Source organism: Nannospalax galili, unplaced genomic scaffold (assembly GCF_000622305.1).
Source record: "Nannospalax galili isolate Female #2095 unplaced genomic scaffold, S.galili_v1.0 scaffold183, whole genome shotgun sequence".
Lineage (NCBI taxonomy): Eukaryota > Metazoa > Chordata > Mammalia > Rodentia > Spalacidae > Nannospalax > Nannospalax galili.
The window spans coordinates 2418519-2440213 of NW_008350555.1; the positions used below are offsets into that span (position 1 = coordinate 2418519).

Genomic DNA, 21695 nt, shown 5'->3' on the forward strand with positions numbered 1-21695 from the left:
CTTCGTTCTTTATTTCAGCCTGAGTATTCTTCAATATTTCTAGCTCTTTTCTGAATTCATTCAGAAGTTTATCCCTGTCTTCCTTCAGCTCTATGACTAATTTGTTTGTGTGTTCTTTAAATTCACTGCATTCTTTCATTATATTTATAATTGTTCTTTTGAGTTCCATGTTCTGCACTATATCTAGGGGTTTCTCATTGTACTCCTCTAGAGGTCTATTGATATTTGGTGGGGATATGTTATTTTGGTTTTTCATGTTATTAATTTTTCTCTGTGATTTTGACATGTGAATTTCTTTTGTAGTTTCTGATTCTTGCGTGAGACTCAAGCCTTCAAGTTTAGGTCTGCTTCTTTTTGTAAACTTTACATGCCTTTGTGTTTTACTTTTTGGGCATGAATAGCTGGTTCATCTAAGCTTCTGGTTCTCTCTTTTGATTTTATATTGGAGTGGCGGATTGCTTTTGTCTTCAGGAGTTCCCACAGAGGCCTACGTCAGATGAGGATCAGCTGCTCTCAGGCTTTCTCCTATGGTCTGGATCTCTCTAGGAAAGATGTTGTCCTCAAGAATTTGGGGGTTGGACTGGCTTGGGAGCAGGTCCCAGGAAAGATGCTGGTCTTGGGCAGCTGGTGCACATGCAACCCAGAGATGCAAAGGGGGTCCGGGAAGAGGCCTCAAGGGCTCCTGGGGACTTCAGGCAGGAACTGGGTTGGTCTGGATGCAAAGGATCAGGAAGATGTGAGGTCAGCCCCAGTGTCCAGGAAAGAGGCTGGCAGGTTGTGCAGCCCAGGAAAGCAGAGGGAGGTGAGGCAGGAACAGGCCCAGAGAGCTCCTTGGGACTGTGAGAAGGAACTTGGTTTGTCTGGATGCAAAGACTCAGGAAGCAGTGGTCATTCCCCCAGTGTCTGTGGTGCCAAGACAAGGAATGGGACAGTACCCAGGCTAGGAGGCGAGATGGGCAGGGGAGATGGGAGGGTGGATGGGGCTGGGGGAATCAAGGCGTGGAGGGCTCGGTGGACTTACCCAGGAGAGAGGCCAGCGGGTTGTGGAGGTCCAGGGAAGCAGAGGGAGATGAGGGCGGGAGCAGGCCCGGAGGGCTCCTTGGGACCACGAGAAGGAACTGGGTTTGTCTGGATACAAGAGATCAGGAAGTAGTGGTGGTTCTAGGCCTAGAGGTCAGCCCCAGTGTCCAGGAAAGAGGCTGGTGGGTTGTGCAGCCTAGGGAAGCAGAGGGAGGTGAGGGTCTTTTTAAATTTTATTTTTATTTTTTGGTCTTTTTAAGACAGGGTCTACCTGTAGCCCCACCTGTCCTAGAACTCACAATGTACACCAGGCTGGCCTTGAACTCACAGAGATCCGCCTGCCTCTGCCTCCTGGGTGCTGGGACTAAAGGTGTGCGCCACCATACCCGGCCTTTCTTATTTTTTTTAAAGAAACGTGTCACTATGTAGCCCTGGCTTGCCTAGAACTTGTCATGTAGACCAGGTTGGATTTAGACTCACAAAGATCCACTTGTCTCTGCCTCTGGAGTGCTAGGATTAAAGGCATGTACTACTGTGCCCAGTCTAGGTATCCAAATTTTAATGAAACATACGTAAATGATTATAAATGCCATTACGTGGTGTGGAGAGTTAAAGATGAAACAGAGTCTAGCTGTCTCCTGAGAGATGGTGAGGTTTCTGCTGATAGTGAAAAGCAAGAGTAGGTCATCTCAAGTTGATTTTAGAAGTAGGGAAGGAAGCCCAGAATGTGTTGGTGGTAATAGTCTGATTTGACTCTCAACAAAGAATATAGAACAAGGTAAAATTAGAAAGAAAGACTGCAACAGGCCAAGATTTGACTCTGAAAGGCTTTGAGCACTAGATTAAGGACTTTTAGATTGAATTTTCTTGGTGTTTGTATCTGATGAATAGAGAGTTACCTGGTCATAGCTACAGTTAAAGAAAGTCTATCTTGCCTTTTTGGGATAGCTGAGTTGTCAAGACTTATAAAGACTTAATTTGAAACTTGGGGTCCATATTCTTCTCTCTCCTACAACGACCTTTCAAAACAACTGATAACTCCTCCATGTGGTTGTTCTGGATTTCCAAATTACTTTTCTAAACCCTTCAACTATGACTTGGTTGTTCTTATCTAACATGATTCGTTTCTCTCTGTGATTTAACCTATTGGAAATTGCTTTTACTGACACTCTAGATTAGTCAGGACTCTACTCTGCTTCCTTTTGGTATTTGAAGAGTCATTGGGAACATGTTTAATGCTGGAGCAAACCTCCATAGTGAAGCTGCTCCAGGCTGACTGGTGCTCTTGTTTAGCTGTCCATGCAGGAATATGAAGCTGCTTTTTTTTTTTTTTTTTTTTAAAGTGTATGTGTTGCATCTAGGATGCCATAAATGAAGCACTTTGTAGGTGTTGTTGATAGTACTGGGTTGTAGGAGGGAATCGTGTTCAGGAACTTCCCAGTCTGTTTGGAATAAGCACACATCCAAATTTTGGCCCTTTGACTAAGGCCTCCTGACTAACATTAATTTTTTCATCTTGTCAAATGGCTTTTTCCAGATATATAATTAAAGGTCCACAAAAGTGAAATATTTACGGAGTATTGATTTCTGAAGATAGCAAGGAATAATGAAAAGACTATGTGTATTAGTCACTTTTCTGTTGCTATGATAGAAACACTGACCAAAACAGCTAATAGAAGGAAGAATTTATTTGAGCTTTTGGTTCCAAGGGACAAGAGTCCATTGTAGCAAGGAGGCATGGTGGCCAGGAGGTGGCTGGAGCAGGATCAGAAGCTAAGCTCTCACATCTTCAAGTGGGCACAGGAAAGAAGAGAGCAACTCGAGATCCAGCAAGGCTTAAGAACTCTCTAAGCCCACCCCCAGCGATGTTCCTCCAGGATAGCCACACTTTCTATGACCTCCCAAGTTAGTGCCACCAACTGGGGACAAAAATGTCCAAATACTTAGAGCTTATGGGAGACATTCTCATTCAAACCACCACATTCCACCCCTTGGTCCCCATAGGCTCCTGACCATATAAAATGTAAAACTCATTTAGTCCATCCTTTAAGATCCCCATAGTCATTATCAGTATCAGTACTCTTCAAAAGTCCACAGCCCAAAATCTCTTCTGTGTGAGACTCAGGGATATTGCTTAATTGTAAACCCCTGTAAAATCAAAAGACAAATTTCCTACTTCCAACATTACAGTGGAACCGAATACACAGTACCATTCCAAAAGGGGGGAATAGAGGCATAGTGAGGAAATACTGGGTCAAAACAAGACCAAAAATCAGCAGGGCAAACACCAATCCAGTAGCTCCATGTCCGAAGCTCGGCCTCTCCAACTTTGTTGTGTGCAACATACACCTCTCTCTTTGCTTGGTACCACTCCCTGTATGTAGGTCTTCTTGGCAGATGCCTCACAGCTCTGGCACCACAAACATCTTGGGGTCTCCATTGCCAACCAGGGTTCACCTTCACAGCTTCACACAATGGCCTATCAGGGTCTTCTCTATGCAGGGAAACCCCTGCTGCATGCTGCCTGGCGAAGCCATGGGGGAAGAACCACTCTTCACTCTTGTATCTTTCATGCCTCTAAAGCCAGCACCAGGTGAATGACACTGCCAAGTCTGGCTGCAAGTTTGGGATTGATTCCAGCCTGCTTTATCCATTTTAGAACCTTTTCTTGTTAGTGGCCCCTGTAGCATTTTCCTTTCACAAGTTGGAGGCTTACCTGGGAATGATCTTGCCCTGGAGGCAGTCTCTCCATTGTTTAAGTGCAAATCTCTAGGCCTCTCCTTATCAAAGGGTTCCTCTCCAGCACATGCCTGGGCTCCAACATTTACCTTCCTAGTGCTGTTTTTCAGTCCAACCTGTACATTCTGTATCTCTTTTTGCCCCATTTGCTCTTTTTCACTGTAGATCTGCATAATATTCATCATTAATACTCACAACACCATTTCTACATTAGGCTATCTTGAAATTTTTTTCCACCAGAGAAATTAGCCCATTGCTTTTCAACTTAGCCTCAGGCCAAATTTTTGGCCGTGGGCAGACTCCAGCCAGACTCTTTGCCAAAATATCCTAATTGCTGCTTATCTCCTTCTTTCCCTCTGGAACTACATTGTTCTCAGCACTACTTTCTTCCAGGCCCCTACTAGAATGGCCTTTTAAACTCTGCTTATAGCTATCAACCACTTTTCTAGTCCAAGCTTCCAAAGTCTTCCACATTTTACAAAACCACACATGGTCAGGTTCTTCACAGCCAACACCCCACTCCTGGTACCAAATACTGTATTAGTCACTTTTCTGTTGATGTGATAGAAACACTGACCAAAGCAGCTTATAGAAGGAAGAATTTATTTGCGCTTATGGTTCCAAGGGGCAAGAATCCATTGTGGTGGGGAGGCATGGTGGCAGGAGGTGGCTAGAGCAGGATCAGAAGCTAAGCTCTCACATCTTCAAGCAGGCACAGGAAAGAAGAGAGCAACTCGAGATCCAGCAAGGCTTAAGAACTCTCTAAGCCCGCCCCCAGTGAATGTGTTTCCTCCAGGATAGCCACACTTTCTAAGACCTCCCAAAACAGCGTCATCAACTGGGGACAAAATGTCCATGTACTTGGAGCCTATGGGGGACATCTCATTCAAATCATCACACCATGTTACCCCCTTCCAAAGTTAAAAAAATTGGGATATCTAGCTGTGAAGTCAGAGGAAAATTGCTTAGCTGAGTTGTTTAAAATTTTTTAAATGAATATATTTTTGTTTGGAGACAGGGTCTTAAGATGTAGCCTCAGTCCTGCTGCAGCTTCCTGGGTGCTGGGGGAATAGGTGTTGGCAACCACACTGGCTCTCTTAGTTAGCTCAAATTTATATTGAGCTAAATTGAGTTTTATAACTCAGTTTACTTTTATTATTTATTGGTAAAGTGAATGTAATTTCCTGTCTAACAGATTTATTAATATTAAATGAAAGAGTAAGATATAGTTGTGTTGAGTAGGTGTTAATTAAATTTTTTACCCTTTCTCCTTTCTTGAATGAGATTATAAAATAACTCATCTTTTCATTTGTGAGCATATGGTTCCAAATTTCGAAGTTTCATTTCATTTTCTCTCAGTTTTCATAGATTCAAAACATAAAAATACCTTTGGTAAGTTTACACATAAAATGTAAGTTTGTTACTTTTTTCTTATCTAAGAAAGTGAATCTATTCCCTTCATCACTACTGATTTTTCAACAGCTGCAATAATTGATTTGCTACCTGGACAGACATCTAGTGGAAGAGGACAGAGAAGCATTGCTTCTTCTTGCTGATTAAAAAAGTCACCTTTACTAAAATTTAGCTGGTTAAAATGTCAAGTATTTCTTGTTTGCTTATTTAGACTCTTACCTATTTATTATCCTAGTTATTAGATCATGAACTGTTAAAAGAGGCAGGCACTCAGGATGCTCAGGCATTGAGAGGGAGTACTTGGCTCTGATACCCACATGCCTAGGGAGGGTGTGTTTTGGGTAGTTTGCTGCTGTTCTGTTTTGTTTGTTTTGTTGCCAGCAGGTGCTGGAGCTTGAGCCCAGGGCATTCTACCATGGACCTGCATGCCCAAGGTCTGCTGTTTGCTTCTCTTGCTTCCTCACTTTCGTGCTGCTCTTGTCCTTTCCTTTCATGTTCTCTGTAAAGTTTCAACTCAGCAGTAACTCTGATTTAAAATTTTCGATTAACATAAATCAGTAGTCAAATGTTTGATTAAAAATTAGTTTGCAGTGGGGCGTGGGGGCACATGCCTGTAATTCCAGCACTTGGGAGGCAGAAGCAGGTTGGATCCAGGTAAGCTAGAGGCCAGTGTGGTCTACATAGAGAGTTCCAACTCATTTGGGGCTATAGAGAAACCTTGTTTCAAAAAACAACAAAAATGTAGTTTTCAGAGTCAGGGATACAGCTTGGTGGTCAAGTGCTTGCCTATCATGCATGAGGGCCTGGTCCAATTTCCAGCACTGGGCAGAGGGGGGAGAGGGAAATTGCAGTAAATGAGAAAGTCTATTTATTTATTATTTATTTTTATTAGGGTGTATGGGTGTGGTGTGTGTGTGTGGGGGGGGGGTTGGAAGACAACTTTGTGGAGTTGGTTCTCTCCTTCCACCTTTATCTGGGTCCTGGGGATTGAATTCAGGTTTCCAGACTTTGCATGGCAAATACCATCACCCACTGAGCCATCTCTCTGGACCCCAGCCAGTTTATTATGCAAGACTCATTATTTTAAAGACAGATAATACCTGATTGTTGTTGTTTTTCCCACTATAATCAATTAAATTTGAATACTGAAGTTCATTAATATCTGATACCTTGGGGTTGTGTAAGAAATTAATTAGGCCAGTTAAGCCAGGTCTGGTGACCGTGCCTTTAATCCTAGCACTTGGGAGATGGAGGCAGGTGAATCTCTGTGAGTTCAAGGCCAGCCTGATTACATAGAGAGTTTCAGGCCAGCCAGGGCTACTTAGTGACACCCTGACTTGAAAGGGAGAGAGAGGAGGAGGGAGGGAGGGGCTGAGAGATTAGATGAGTTTTTACTTTAAGCTCCCCGGTAAGGAGCAGATGAGTGGTGTTGATTTCCAGTGGGAAGAAGTAGAGCACAGTAGTCTTGAAAGTTGGGTCTTTTAAGTTGTAAAAGGATTCTTTGTCTTTTTAAAAGTTTTTCTTCTAGTATTTCTTTTTAAGGTCTTACTATGTAGCTCTGGTTGGTGTGGAACTTGCTATGTACACGAAACTGGCCTGGAACTCACAGAGATTTGCCCCCCTCCCCGTTATTAGAGTTAAAGGCATGCATCGCTACACCCACCGAGCTAGCATTACGTTTTTAGCACTAGGCGTACCCCACTGAAGAACATGTCACTTTAAAAATAAGATACTAGCAAAAATGGAGCTTGGACAATTTAAGTGCAGTTTTTGTCTATACCTGTGAAGGAGATCATTTGAATCTTTGCTTACTTATTTATGGTTTTGATTGCTTATTTTAAACTGATACATTGGTAGGCTTGTTAAAGAGATCCTTCTTCCCTACCTCTTACATTTTCACTGAGCGTTAGAGCTGTCAGACACTGCTGGAAAAGAAGATGAAGGAAATCAGAGAATACTAATTGAAAAACTTAAATTTTTGAAGTGGTCTAGTAGGAAAAGAAATAAACTCAATTTTCCTATCAGAGTATTAACTCCTTAAAAGCAGTGTAAAAGAGAGATTCAATTCAAAGTGGCAACATAAAGCAGTATCTGAGGACTTAAGGAAAAATTAACTGTCTTTTAAAAATAGTAGGAGAAGCCTAGCAATTTGTGGGTATAAAAGATTTATAACCTTGGGAAAGAGACTCTTATCACTCTGACTTGGAAATATTCAACCTGTAAAGATGTTAATGTAGTTGGTATTAATTTATGGATATAATAGAGTTTTATCAGTATTTCAGTAGGATTTTTTTCTGCTTGTTTAATTATTACAATTTTTTTGCATTTATTTACTTTGTGTATGTGTGTGCTTTCATGTTCACATTGTCAGTGTGTGTGTGAAGATTAGAGGACAGCTTGAAGGGGTTGGTTTTCTCCTTGTGCCTTTACCTATTGAGCTCTCTTTTTTAAAAAATTATTTTTATTGAATTTTTGTGTATTTCATACATAAAATCATCTTTGTACTCCTTTCTCCCTTCCCCTTTGGTGCCCTCCCATAGCCCCCCTACTGCAGTTAATATATTCTGTCATTGGTATTAAGGCCTGTTATATAGTGTCCTGAGATGTCCCTCAGTGCAAGTTCATTGACCTGGGTTTAGTCAGCCTATCTAGAGTCTCTCCCTTCAAGAAGATCAGCTCTTCCTCACCCAGCAGTAATTAGTTGCCAATAATTCTTCAACTAAGATTGGGGCTTGCTGTTCATTTCCACAGTTCTGTGCTGGATTTTCGTCCGCCTCAGTTTGTGTGGGTCTTGTACATGCTGACACCACTGCTGTAGGTTTGTAATGAGAAGGGTCCCAGGGGCCTGTAGGACTATTTCTGTATGGTCATGCACCTCCTCCCTGGCTCTTATAATCTTTCTGCCTCCTCTTCGGAAATGTTCCCTGAGCCCTGGGTGGGTGGACCTCAATATAGGAGACCTGTCCAAGGACCCATACTCTGCCAATTCTTATTCTCTGTGTTTTGGCCATTTGTGACCTTTTGTGTTCCTGGGCCTCTTGCATGAGGGAGTTTCATTGATGAGAATTTAAAGATTCATTAGTGTTCTCTTCATTCCTTGTTCCCATGAGTCTTAGGTGTAGAGGTTGCACCCTAGATGTGCCACTTAGGCTTAGGCAATTGCAGAGAATCTCTGTGGTGACCAGTGATAAAACTCTGTAATAATCTCTGTCTTTTGAAAAATAAGCTTCTTAGATGAGCAGTGACTGGGATACTTCTGTAAATTTAAGGATCCATATTTCGCACATAGTAAGAAATTACATTTGTCTAGGGGTATGAGAGCCTTGGGTTTTCTAAGATCTATGACCTCTCCATGTATGTGTATTTGGCTAGGTTTACAGACATGAGTTTCCTCCTGTTGAGTGGGCTTTAAGTCCAGTTAGGTAGCTGTTGATTGCCCCCAAGAGGATCTAGAAACTGTTATACTAAGTGAAGTAAGACACACTCAGAAAACCAAAAGACCTATGTTCTCCCTCATTTCTGGATCCTAGCACCAAATCTTTACAAGTGAGTTCATATCCTAATGTAGCTACTGAGCTATCTTGCCAGCCCTGATGATTGTAATAGTTTTAAGCCTTAGCTGTACATTAAAATTTCCTGGAGAGGTTTAAAATATTCCATTATCCAGGCCATACCCTGAATATAAGTAATAAAAATCAGAATATCTGGGGATCAATATTTCTTTTAAGATTTCTTTTTTTTTATTTTTAATTATGTATATATGGAGTTTCTGTGTTGGGGGTATGTACATATAAGTGCAGATGCTCAGAGTCCAGAAGAAGAGCTGGACTTACAGGCAGTTGTGAGCTGCCCAGTCTGGGTGCTGGGAACCAAGCTTGGTCCTCTGTAAGAGTAGCGAGCCATCTCTCCAGCCTCTTGCTTTTCTTGTCTCTTGAAGCATTTTGTTGTTTCATTCTCCTAGAAATTATTTAGTCATTACTCATTCATTTACCCCAGTTAATCTGAAAAGAAGAAAATGGAAGAATGATGGACTTGCCTAGAGCATTTGCAGTAGTAATGTGTATCCCTCAGAAAGGTGCATCTGGTGATCTGGGCAGGGGATCTCAGGAGTAGTCAAAGAAAAATCACGAAGAATTGATTGTAACTATACCTGTCCAAGAAATAAAATAGACTTAATGTCAAAACACCATAAATAAAATTATAGACTAATTTACTAGGAAAAACAAAGAAATAAACAGGTTAATGTAGCCTTTATGTATAGAGCACTCATTGATAAACTCTAAATAAATGGATGTAAAAATAGAACATGGTTGACCTCACAGCTAATTGTGGAATACACCATTCGATTAATGTACTACCTTTTTTTTGTCTTAGGACTTTTGTCTTAGTGTTAGTTCTTTTTACATGGCTGACTCTTCACCCTCTAAGGCTCAAAATAAGATACCTTAGTAAGGGGCTGGAGAGATGGCTCAGCAATTAAGAGCACTGACTGCTCTTGCAGAGGACCTGGGTTCAATTCCGAGCACCCACATGGCAGCTATGAACCTTCCTTAACTCCAGTTCTAGGGGAATCTGAAGCCCTCTTCTGACCTCTGGTATTGCACGACAGGGGTGCGCTCACATACATGCAAGCAATACACTCATACACATAAAAAATAAAAATAATAAATGTTTTTTTTTTTTTAAAAAAAGATACCTTAGTGAGGCCTTTTTTGAATTCTCAGTGGAAGTGAGTCTCCCTGTGTCTTTGGAGTGTTTTGCTGATTTTTTAAAAGATGAGTTTTTGGGCCAGGCATGGTGGTACACACCTTTGATCCCAGCACTTGGGAGGTAGAGGCAGGTGGATCTCTGTGAGTTCGAGGCTAGCCTGGTCTACATAGTGAGTTCCAGGCCAGCTGGGGCTACAGAGAGACTCTGTTTCAAAAAACAAACAAGTAAACAAAAAGATGTATTTTAAAAAATCATTTTAGGGCTGGGCGTGGTGGCGCATGCCTTTAATCCCAGCACTTGGGAGGCAGAGGCAGATGGATCTTTGTGAGTTCAAGGCCAGCCTGGTTTACATAGTGAGTTCCAGGACAGCTGGGGCTACAAGGAGACCCTGTCTCAAAAAAAGATTAAAAAAAAATTATTTTAGTGGTGTGTGTGTGTGTGTGTGTGTGTAAAGAGAGAGGGAAGGAGAGAGAGGGAGGGAAAGAGTAAGAATATGAGCATGCCTTTGGAGTCCAGAGGTGTTGGATCCCCTTGAAGCTGGAGTGTTACCAGTAGGTGTGAGCCCCTGACATGGGTGCTGGGAGCCAAACTCAAGTCCTCTGCAAGAGCAGTATGCACGCTTAGCCATTTCTCCTGCCTTCTGCTGATTTCTTTCTTTCTATCTTTTTTTTTTATTGTTTGTGATTTTTTTTGTTGTTGTTATTTTCTGGTTTTTGTTTTTTTGAGACAAAGTTTCACTATGTAGTCCTGGCTGGCCTGGAACTTGCTCTGTAGACCAGGCTGGCCTCGAACTCACAGAATTCCTGAGTGCTGGATTAAAGGCACGTGCCACTATGCCCTGCTTGCTCTTTATTGATTTCTTAACTGCACTGTACTACACCTTTCAGAATTACCTATTTACTTATCTCTTGTTCTTTATTTGACTCTAAACTCTGAGAGGAAAATAACAAGACCAAGCATGCTGGAGTGCCCTGTTGGGGCTGGAGAGATGGCTCAGTAGTTGTTCTTCTGTAGGACTGGGGTTCGATTCTCCGCACTCAAGTGGGTGGAAGGGCTTACAATCACCTGTCACTCTAGCTCCAGAGACTTTTACACCTTCTTCTGGCCTCTGTGGGCACCCCTAAACTTGTGCCATGCATGTAACATACCCATAAATAAAAATGAAAAGCAAAAATTTGAAGTCAGTTATCTGAAGTGCTCAATAAATACTCATCGAATAAGTAGTGAGTAAAAGAAGTGAATGAATGAAAGATACTGTTTTGTTTTGTTTTGAGATAGGGTCTCATGTTGCTCATACTGTCTTTGAACTTGCTGTGCGGTTGAGGAATGACCTTCAACTTTTTATCCTCCTGCCTCTATCTCCCAAGTGCTGGGGTTATAGGCATGTACCATGTCCAACGTAGAGACTGTTTTTAAATTTTACCATGTTTGCTGAAATTCTTAAAGAAAAATACTACATGTGGGACAAGATGGGATGAGTACAGTCATTGTGCTGCTTGGTGACTTGGCGTAGAAATTGAGGTAGACAGAGTCTTAAACTAAATTCATGCCTTTTGATCAGTAATTTTACTTCTTGGAATTTGTCCTAAAGAAATAATCTCTTCGAGGGAAAGGGAAGTTTTTTTTTTTTTTTTCTTCTAGTCTTTCTAGTAGTCCTTTGTAATCTCTGGTACTCTTTACCAAGAAAAGTAGACAGTGCTCAAGTTGGGCCATGCTTTGCAGTTCTCTGCCTCTTTCTAAGTCCCTAGTAAAGTGTACAATATCTCTTCAGCCTTCCAAGCAATCTTTGGGTTCCTATTGCTGTTGTGCTTGAGGTAAATTTGGGCTTTGGGGAGAAAGAAGACTGTAGGCCTTGAACCAAAGGGTAAGAGACTTTCTGTCTGTTCACTTTTGCCCTCACCCTCGCTCTCTGTGTGTTTCCTAGGCCAGAGCTTTTCAATTCAGAAACTTACAGAAAAATATTTCAGGACCAACAAGAGTAACAGAAGGGACTACTTAGAGCCAAAGGCCTTAGTCTCTACATGCTTATTGTTTTCAAGTACAGGTCACAACACATTAGTTAAATCAGTGAAGAGGGCTGCCACTCTGACTAAAATAATTGAAGATAATAAAATGCATCTGCCATCACTGAAAGAATTATATGAGTGTGTGTTTATAACTTTCCACTGAACTTTGAAATTATTTGCTTTAGCCAAATCCTAATTAATACCGCCCAAACATCTCTTAAGTTGCATCATTCAGGTCTGAGAGGGCCGACAAGATAGTTCAGTGGGGAAAAGGCACTTGCTTCGAGAGCCTGGAGACCTGAGTTCTATCCCCAGAACTCACATAAAAGTAGAAGGAGAGACTGAATAAAAATTCAGACAATAAATAAATGGCAAGATTTGAGTAATGAAGCATTATCAGAATGCTGGATAGGTAAATTATGAAATTTTAGGTCATTTGACCACTTCAGTATTTTTAGGGTTTCTGAAGATTACTGATAACTCTGTGTTCTTACAGAGTCAGTGCAGTGTGCTACAATATATTGGTAATGGCACAGATTTTGGTCCCTGGTCTGTTATGACAGTCTCAGCCATGCTGTTTAACCCCTTTGTGGCTATTTACTCTTCTATAAAATAGAGCTAATATTACATGTGTTGCAACACATCTGTAGATACAGCATTAGGGCAGTAGATAGTGTTGAGCATTGCTCTACGAGTCAGTTCCAGGCTCAGTTTTGCCTCTGTGCTTTGGTTTCTCACATTTCAGTTAAGGTGAATCCCTTGGGGATCCTAAGAACTTCTCTACTCACTCACCAGGATTTGAGATGGTTACAGTAGAAGGTAACAGATAAAAAGCACTGTATACAGGTATAGGAAACATGTTTGCATTGTACAGTAGCTGGTTAATAACTGTCCAAATAAGGAGAACCATAGTTGATTTAAATGGGTACAGATGCCTCCCTATCCTAGAAAACCTTACCAGCTGAAAGGACTCTGCTTTAGAAAGACCTTTCTGAGTGACTTCTAGTTTTTTTTTTTTGTTGTTGTTGTTTGTTTGTTTGTTTGTTGTCTTTTTGAAGCAGGATCTCCCTGTAGCCCTAGCTGTCCTGGAACTCACTATGTAGACCAGGCTGGCCTTGAACTCACAGAGATCCACCTGCCTCTGCCTCCCAAGTGCTGGGACTACAGGCGTGTGCCACCATGCACGGCTCTAATTTATCTTTTTACATTATTATTATTTTTTTCTTTTGGTGTTTGGAAGCAGGGTCTCATTAGCCCAGGCTGGCCTTGCATTCCTGATCCACCTCCCAAGTGCTAGGATTACAGGCATTTAGGTGCCACCATGTCTGGATAAAGTCACTTGCAATAGAAAAAGATCAGGATCTCCCTATGTAGCCCTGGCTGGCTTGTCACTCACAGAGATCCACCTGCCATTGCTTCCCAAGTGCTGGAATTAAAGGTGTGCACCACTATATCTTTACTCAAAGCATAGGACTGGGGATGTAATTTAGTTGGTTGAGTGCTTGTCAGCATTTGCCTGTAATCCCAGATGTCATGGAGTCAGGAAGATCAGAATTCAATCTTTGACTACATATCAGGTTTGAGACCTCATTTCAAAAAAAGGAAGGAAGGAAAGAGAGAAATCATAGCATTAATTACTGCTTGGCTCTCAGTTTTGTTTTCTGTTTCCCTTCCCCAACTAGAACAGAAATCCTGAAGAGCAGAGAACTTGCTTGTACTGTGTGCACAGAGATCAGTGTCTGAAAAACTTTCTGAATAATTGAATATAAAGTCTGAAAAAATTATAATACTTTCCAGAGATAATTTTAATTAAAAAAAACATTTTATTTATTATTCTTATTTTATGTGTATATGTGTATTACCTGCATGTAGGTAAGTGCACCCATGTTGTGCAATGTCCACAGAGGACCGAAGAGGCTGTCACATCCCCTGGAACTGGAGTTATGGACAGTTGTTAGCTGCCATGTGGGTGCTGGGATTCGAACCTGGGTCTTCTGCAAGAACAGTATTCTTCACCACTGAGCCATCTCTCCAGCCCCTAATTTAATTTTCTACATGCATTTCATATTTTATGAGTAGCTATAATTACACTTTAGTTATGCTTACTCTAAAGATAAATTTTTAGATTATATTTTATGTCTAAATTTGAATGTCTTATTAAGAGTTATACTATGGTTAATTGGAGACTTTTTTATCGGTGGTGCATAAAATATGAATGTCTTAACCTGTGACAGCTTAGATTTGTATGTAAGTGATGAGATCATGGTATCACTTCTTTTTCCTACTTGAGTGTATTTCCATATAACTGTGCTTAGATCTGTCTCACTGTCAGTGCTTGATTGAGAGTTATCATAACTTGCTCTGCCGATTCTTTTTGATGCACAGTTGAAGCTTTTCCAGTTTTTTTTTTTCTTGTTGCAAATAGTGCTATATTGAATAGCCTGTAGGTATCTTTATGCACTTGAGTGGTTTCTTTTTTTATTACATTTATTTGTTTAGGTGGATGGGTGGGTGAGCCCTTGCATAGAATTCAGAAGACCACTTGTGGGACTTGGTTCTCTCCTTCTACTGTGTGGGCTCCAGACATTGAACTCAGGACTCAGGTTGGTGGCAATCACCTTTACCTACTGAGCCATCTCACTGGCCCGAAGTAGCTTTTGATTAGCTATCTGAATTGGTGGATACAGCTGTTTTCTGTCGTGCACAAGGGCACTTGTTTTTGTGTAGCATCTCAAGTATTCTACGTTAGGAAATTTCTATTTTTTGGCCAATCTGATAGAAGTTTCGATGTTTCAAGATCTTTCAGTGTTTCAATATCTTTAGTTATGAATGAATTTGAATATTTTTTCATGTTGATTATTTTTATTCTTTAATTTAATTTTTATTAGATTTCGTGTGAGTGTGAGTGTGTGTAGTACAGTGTGCTTATAGGACAGCTTTTGGGAGTCAGTTCTCTACTTGTCCTGGGAATCAAACTCAAGTCATCAGGCTTTACAGTAGGTGTCTTTATCCACTGAGTCATCTCATTGGCCCTCTTTTGCAATATGGTTTTCATAATGTGGTAGATCTTTTTTCTTATGGTGCTAGAGGTTGAATCCAGAGCCTTGCATATGCTAGGCAAGCACTGTACCACTGAGCTGTGGTACCCAGTCTCAGAACAAGGAAAGAAAGAAGGTGGGAGGTTGGGTGGGGAGGAAGACAGAGAGATAGACATGAGAACTGACCAAAGTAAAGCCATGAAGTATCTTACTAATTGTTGGGGATACCCTCGGGCATGCCAGAGCCCCTCCTTTTGAAAGGCAGCATAGATTTATATGGACTCAAGATTGGAAGAGACAGTTTGGAATACCCAGACTTCAGCACATAGTTAATGTGAGCTGAAGACAAATTTAATCTATGCTCTTTTAAGTATTTCTCTCATACTGTGGAGTTTTTAGTGTGTTTTGATTGTTAGTGTAGTAGTGTGAGGTTAGTTGTTGAGAGAGGACTCTATCCAGGGACTTGAGTAAAGTCAGTATTGGACCCAGAGGTTAAATCTATGATCATTAACAATAGTTTTTTAAATTAAAAATAAGTTATGTGTATGTGTGTATTGTCCACATGTGTATAAGTGCACCTTTGTCATATGCAATGCCCTCAGAGGTCAGAAGGGAGCATTGGCGCCTCTAGAATTATGGACTGCCATGTGAGTGCTGGGAATTGAACCTGGGTCCTCTGCAAGAGCAGCCAAATGTTCTTGTTCCTCTTTTTTTTTGAGATAGGGTCTCCCTGTAAGCCAAGCCCCAGCTGGGCTGGAACTTGCTATGTAGACTAGGCTGGCCTCCATCTCACAGAGATCCACCTGCCTCTGTGTTCCCCCCCACCCCCTTGAATGCTGGGACTCAAGGCATGCCTCACCAGCACTTGTTCACTTTTGAATGCCTTTTTTAAAATTAGACTTTATTCATTTTTTTATGTATATGAGTGTTTTGCCTGCATATATGTAGGTGTACCCATGCTGCACAGTGTTCACGGAGACAAGAGGAGGGTGTCAGATCCCCTGAAACTGGAGTTACAGGTGGTTGTTAGCTGTCATGTGGTTGTTGGGACCTGAACCCAGGTCCTCTGAGCAGTCTCTCCAGTTCCACTTTTAGTATCTTTGCTAACTCAGACCACATCAGTTTTAAAGATGGGTATCAGATAATTTCTGCCTTTTAGGTTTCACTGCAGCCTGTGGAAGAGAGATTTCAGTCCTGTGGTAAAAATGAAGCCAGGAAATAATAGAATATGGCAAGCATAGAGGAAGAGTTTGCCTGTCAGGTGTGGGAGTTTAAGGAAGGTGTGCTGGAAAAGAGATGACAACCCAAACCAAGACCTAAAGGATGAGCAAGAGATGGTTGGCACTGTAAGCAGTAAGGGAGATGGCAATGAGATGGATTTACGGACTTACATGCAGTAGGGCTTTCTCCCCCACTCCCTCCCCCCTCCCCCCTCCCCCCCTTTCTTTTTGGAGACAGGTCTCCCTGTAGCTCCAGCTGAACTGGAACTCACTTATGTAGACATGTAGACCAGGTTGGCCTTGAACTCACAGAGATCCACCTGCCTCTGCCTTCTAAGTGCTGGGATCAAAGGCATGCAACCAACATGCCCAGTAGGAATGACTTGTTTGGGTTGGAGAATTAAGCAAAAATAGCTGGATGTGGTGACACATGTCTGTAATTCTAATACCCAGGAAGCTCAGGATGGCAAGTTCAGGGTCACTCTGGGCTGCATAGTGTGAGACCCTATCTCAAAAACAAAACCATAATTAAAAATTAAAACCACAGTAATTAAGGGCCTTTCATGCTCTGCTAAAGGCCTTATATTTCAAAGGTTAAAACGGGATTATTTTAAGTAATGGCAGGTCAGATTTACAGTTTAGAGGACAAGACCAAAAGCATGGATATGGCAGGAAGCAGTTGGTAATCCAGCTGAGAATACTCAGCTCAGACCTTGTATAGCTATTGGAGGTTTTTTTGTTGTTGTTGTTTTTTTTTTTTGTCTTTTTATTTTGAGACAGGGTCTCTCAGTAGCCCCAGGTGGCCTGGAACTCACTATGTAGACCAGGCTGGCCTTGAACTCACAGAGATCCACCTGCCTCTGCCTCCCAAGTGCTGGGACTTACATGTGTGTGCCACCACACCTGGCATGGCTTGAGTTTTTTAAAGTATGTTTTTGGCATTCTGTTCTCCAGAATCCCATTGAGATTGTTTCCTGGAACTGGGCTTATTATTTTGCAGAGGTAATTTATATTAATTGTCCAGTTGCTTTTTTTCTGTTTGTAAGAAGCTTATACTTGATCTGGTCATGATAGCCCACACTTGTAATCCCAGCACTTAGAAGGTAGGAGCCAATGGACTGTGAGTTCCAGGGCTACTAAGTGAGACTGTCTCAACAACCTTTGCAGATGTTATATAACTGGTATTATGTTTTATGGAAGTGGTCAGTAATTTGGATTATTATAAACATTCAGAAGTGTTAGCACTTTTAGTGTGTTTAATGCTTATTTTTTAAAAATACCTTATTTTTAAAATTTTATGTGTATGAGTGTATTGCCTGCATGTATGTTAGTGTACCCATGTTGTGCAATGCCTGAGGAGCTCAGAAGAGGGCATTGGGTCCCCTGGAACTGGAGTTATGGATGATTGTTAGCTGCCATGTGGGTGCTGGGAACTGAACCCGGGTCCTCTGAAAGAGCAGCCAGTACTGTTGATCACTGAGCCATCTCTCCAGCCCCTTAATGATTTTATAGGGAAAGAATACTGGAATATTTTGACTTTAGGAAAAGCAGTGACTTAGTAGATTAAAAAATACCTAGTTTGTGTGTTAATTTCTTTTTCTTTCTTTTTTTTTTTAAGGCTATTAGCAAAAAATGGTGGATCGCTTGGCAAACAGTGAAGCAAACACTAGACGCATAAGCATAGTGGAAAACTGTTTTGGAGCAGCTGGTCAACCCTTAACTATCCCTGGACGGGTGCTCATTGGAGAAGGAGTGCTAACTAAGTTATGCCGGAAGAAGCCTAAAGCAAGGCAGTTTTTCTTGTTTAATGATATTCTTGTATATGGCAATATTGTCATCCAGAAGAAGAAATACAACAAACAACATATTATTCCCTTGGAAAACGTCACCATTGACTCCATCAAAGATGAAGGAGAATTAAGGAATGGATGGCTAATTAAGACACCAACCAAATCATTTGCAGTTTATGCTGCCACTGCCACCGAGAAGTCAGAATGGATGAATCACATCAATAAGTGCGTTACTGATTTACTCTCCAAAAGTGGGAAGACACCCAGTAATGAACATGCTGCTGTCTGGGTTCCTGACTCTGAGGCAACTGTGTGTATGCGCTGCCAGAAAGCGAAATTTACGCCTGTTAATCGTCGTCACCATTGCCGCAAATGTGGTTTTGTTGTGTGTGGTCCCTGCTCTGAAAAGAGATTTCTCCTTCCCAGCCAGTCTTCTAAGCCTGTGCGGATTTGTGACTTCTGCTACGAGCTGCTGTCTGCTGGGGACATGGCCACGTGTCAGCCTGCTAGATCGGACTCCTACAGCCAGTCACTGAAGTCTCCTCTAAATGATGTGTCTGATGATGATGACGATGATGACAGCAGTGACTAAGGACACGGCTGGAAATATTTAATTGGGTGTGGCTATCTGGAAAATCAGCTGTGGGGGACATATAAAATTCTTAGGTCTCTCAATCTTGCTCTAGCCTTGAATTTGCCTGAGAAACTTTTAACCTATGTGCCTCTCTACTCTCTAGAAAGTGGACCCCTTTACCTTCTGCTTCCCCCTGCACTCTTCAGGGACAAACTTGGAATTATAGCACAGAAAGTTTTGGTTTCTTATTCTCTTTTATTTCTAGATTATTTTTTTTTCAGTTGGAGAAGATGTTTATTTAACAGAACTTGTACTACATTTTTTTTCTGTTATATGGAAAACTAAAAGCACAGAATGATGGGAATAAGAGTATAATGTTATTAATATTATTATTAGTATTTTTCTAAGCATTCTGTGTTGCTTTAGATATCAGTGACAGAACATGGTTTGGAAATTCTTTGCTTCTTTTTTGAACACCAAGCGGTGCCTTACTGTGACAGCACTGTCACGTGAAATATAAGCCCTACCTTCTTACATGTTTGGTTGGTTTAAAAAATACACTGGTGCTCTCCAAGGGATGAGTGTTTGTGAATGGATGCAGCAAGGGATATTTATTTACAGCCATGAGGAACTAAATTTAGAATCATCTTCATACTATATGAATATGTATTTTTCATAAAATGGTGATATTTTTGCATCTTATAGGCACCAAATTGTAATGGTCACATATATGTTAAAAATTTGGTTTGAAATTTATCAGTAGTATAGAAGTGGCATGTTCCATTAGCTGCTTTCATAAGACATTTTAATATATAAATTCATCTGCTTTACATTATTTCTAGCAGGAAAACTCATAAAATCCTTCAAAATAAATGATCTTAAAAAAAAAAAATCCAATGATGGAACATGGATCTAATAAGGCTTGAAGATTTGTAGGCGATAGCAAGAACAGGCAAGGTGGACCACTCTGATTAGACCTCTGTCTGTGCAAGTATTGTCTATTTCATTGTGAAATTATCTTGATTTACAAATGGTGTTATATTTTATGAAGTTTTCTAAAGCCCCAAACAATTTCTATTTTTGTAAAACAACTTATTTTTAATCTGTTTCTGGAATCATTTGTGTGGAAGTAGAAGCAACAATGGGTATTTCCAAACTGTGAGCTTAAATCGCTCTAGGCTGCTCCTGAGAAGTGGCCATTCTGTTTGCTTTTGGAGGCAGCCATTCATTTGGTTGAGGCTGATTTACTGCATAAATGTGCAGTGCTCTCACTCTGTGTGCTGCAGTCAGTAACTACAGTTTTTCAAATGTGGAAAATCATCAAGCTGAAAGTTTTAAGTTCTGATTAAAAAAAAAAAAATCTTTAAATCTGGGTAATTCTGCAGATGTCCTGGGGTACTGTGGGTGTAAAATTCCTTGGTGTCTTAACATTTAGTTACAGCACTAATTTTGCTTTGCTGTTCAGTTTTGAAAGTTTCTGAGATACATAGATCTCCCTGCAGGAAATGTGAAAGAAAAGCACAACAGAGCTAAGTTTGGGGGCTTTTGTTCTTGGTTTTTGTTTTGATTGGTTTTAATATCAGCTGGATTTTTTTGCTGTTCTTGTTTCAAAGGAATATGTATGTATAATATAGTCAATCAGTCTATCTGAAAAGACTGTAAAACCAGAAAAACGCTATGGAAATGAGAGAGCTGGCACCCAGGAGAGCAGCTGCAGGAGCAAGGGGAAGGTTCTGTCAGCCTCTATTGACTGTTCCTGCAATAAAACGTACTTTGCAACCTATTTCCTGTATTCTGTGTATTGTAACTTGAAGAAATTTTTCCTTTGCTCAGATAAAAGAGATTATGCATATTTTGCCTCCGTATTCAGTAGTTGTGACTGCCAAGCATGGTTGTAGGCCCTAAGAATAGGGCAGTGAGCAGAAGTCCTATTATTTATTTTTATTTATTTATTTTTGGTCTTCTTGAAACCAGCTCTCACTGCAGCCTCTGCTGGCCTGAAACTCACTATGTAGACCAGGCTGGCCTTGAACTCACGGAGATCCGCCTACCTCTGCCGCCCATGTGCTGGGACTACAGGTGTGTGCCACCACACCCATCTTAGAAGTTCCTATTTATAACTTTTTTTTTTTTTTTGATATAAGGTCTTCTGTAGCCCAGGGTAACCTCAAACTCTGCAATGTTATGGGTAGCTCTCTATGTGACTGAGGATGTCCTTGAACTTATGACCCTCTTTCCACTGCCCAAGGGCTGAGATTACTGCCTGTGCTACCACACCCTGTTTCTGCAGTACTGGGGATAGAACCCAGGGCTCTGCATGCTAGGCAAACACTCTAGTAACTGAGCCACATTCCCCAGGCCTCTTCCACTCTTTAGTAGTTGGCCAATACAGGAATTGGCTTGATAAGCCCTATCATCTTAATTTGCCAAGAATGGGGAGAGTAGTTGATAATATTTCTTATCTTGCCATCAGTCATTGCTTTATTACGTGATTCACATGGAAAAGATAGTTGGAAAGCTTTGCTAGTATCAAATATTGTTTTCTCTCTTTTTTCTCTTCCTTTTTCTTCCCATATCTCCTCAGAAGAACACAGCACTAGAAAGTGCCTCTGGCATTCTGTGAAGAGCCTCAATCTGGTCACAGCGTTAAGAGCTTTGGGTTTAAAGCCCAACAAACCCTCTTTGAAATGACCTAATATTGAATAACTTATAAAGAAAAAGATAGGAGGGGGCTGGAGAGAGGGCTCAGCAGTTAAGAGCACTGGCTGCTCTGGCAGAGGACCCAAGTTTGAGTCAGCTAACAACTGTTCATAACTCCAGTTCCAAGGGATCCAACATCCTCTTGTGTCCTCGTGGGCATTGTATGACATGGGTGCACTTACCTACTTGCAGGCAATACACTCCTACACATAAGATTTTATATATATAGTGTGTGTGTCTTTTTGAGACAGAGTCCCTCAGTAGCCCCAGCTGGTCTAGAACTCACTATGTAGACTAGGCTAGCCTTGAACTCACAGACATCCACCTATCTCTGCCTCCTGAGTGCTGCGATCAAAGGCGTGCACCATCATGCCCGGCAAGATAAAATATTTTAAAAAAGAAAAAAAAGACAGTAATAGTACCACTCTAATCAGATGTCATATCTGCGTGCTCCTATGAGTTTAGTGTTTGGAGAAAATATTATC

General features: G+C 41.1%; 1 protein-coding gene and 1 non-coding gene across 2 annotated transcripts in view; one reads left to right on the forward strand and one right to left on the reverse strand.

Moving 5' to 3' along the window:
- Nucleotides 1-19447, forward strand: part of Plekhf2 (pleckstrin homology and FYVE domain containing 2) — a 51404-nt gene extending 31957 nt beyond the window's left edge. The window contains exon 2 of the mRNA XM_008847851.3: nucleotides 17765-19447. Within this exon, the coding sequence (XP_008846073.1) occupies nucleotides 17779-18528 (750 nt within the window). The 5' untranslated portion in view covers nucleotides 17765-17778 and the 3' untranslated portion in view covers nucleotides 18529-19447. The remainder of the gene's footprint in view (nucleotides 1-17764) is intronic.
- Nucleotides 19448-21078: 1631 nt separating this feature from the next.
- LOC115072850 lies at nucleotides 21079-21204 on the reverse strand. The gene has a single exon (XR_003851853.1). It is a non-coding gene; the product is annotated as a small nucleolar RNA SNORA25 (small nucleolar RNA).
- Nucleotides 21205-21695: the final 491 nt, after the last annotated feature.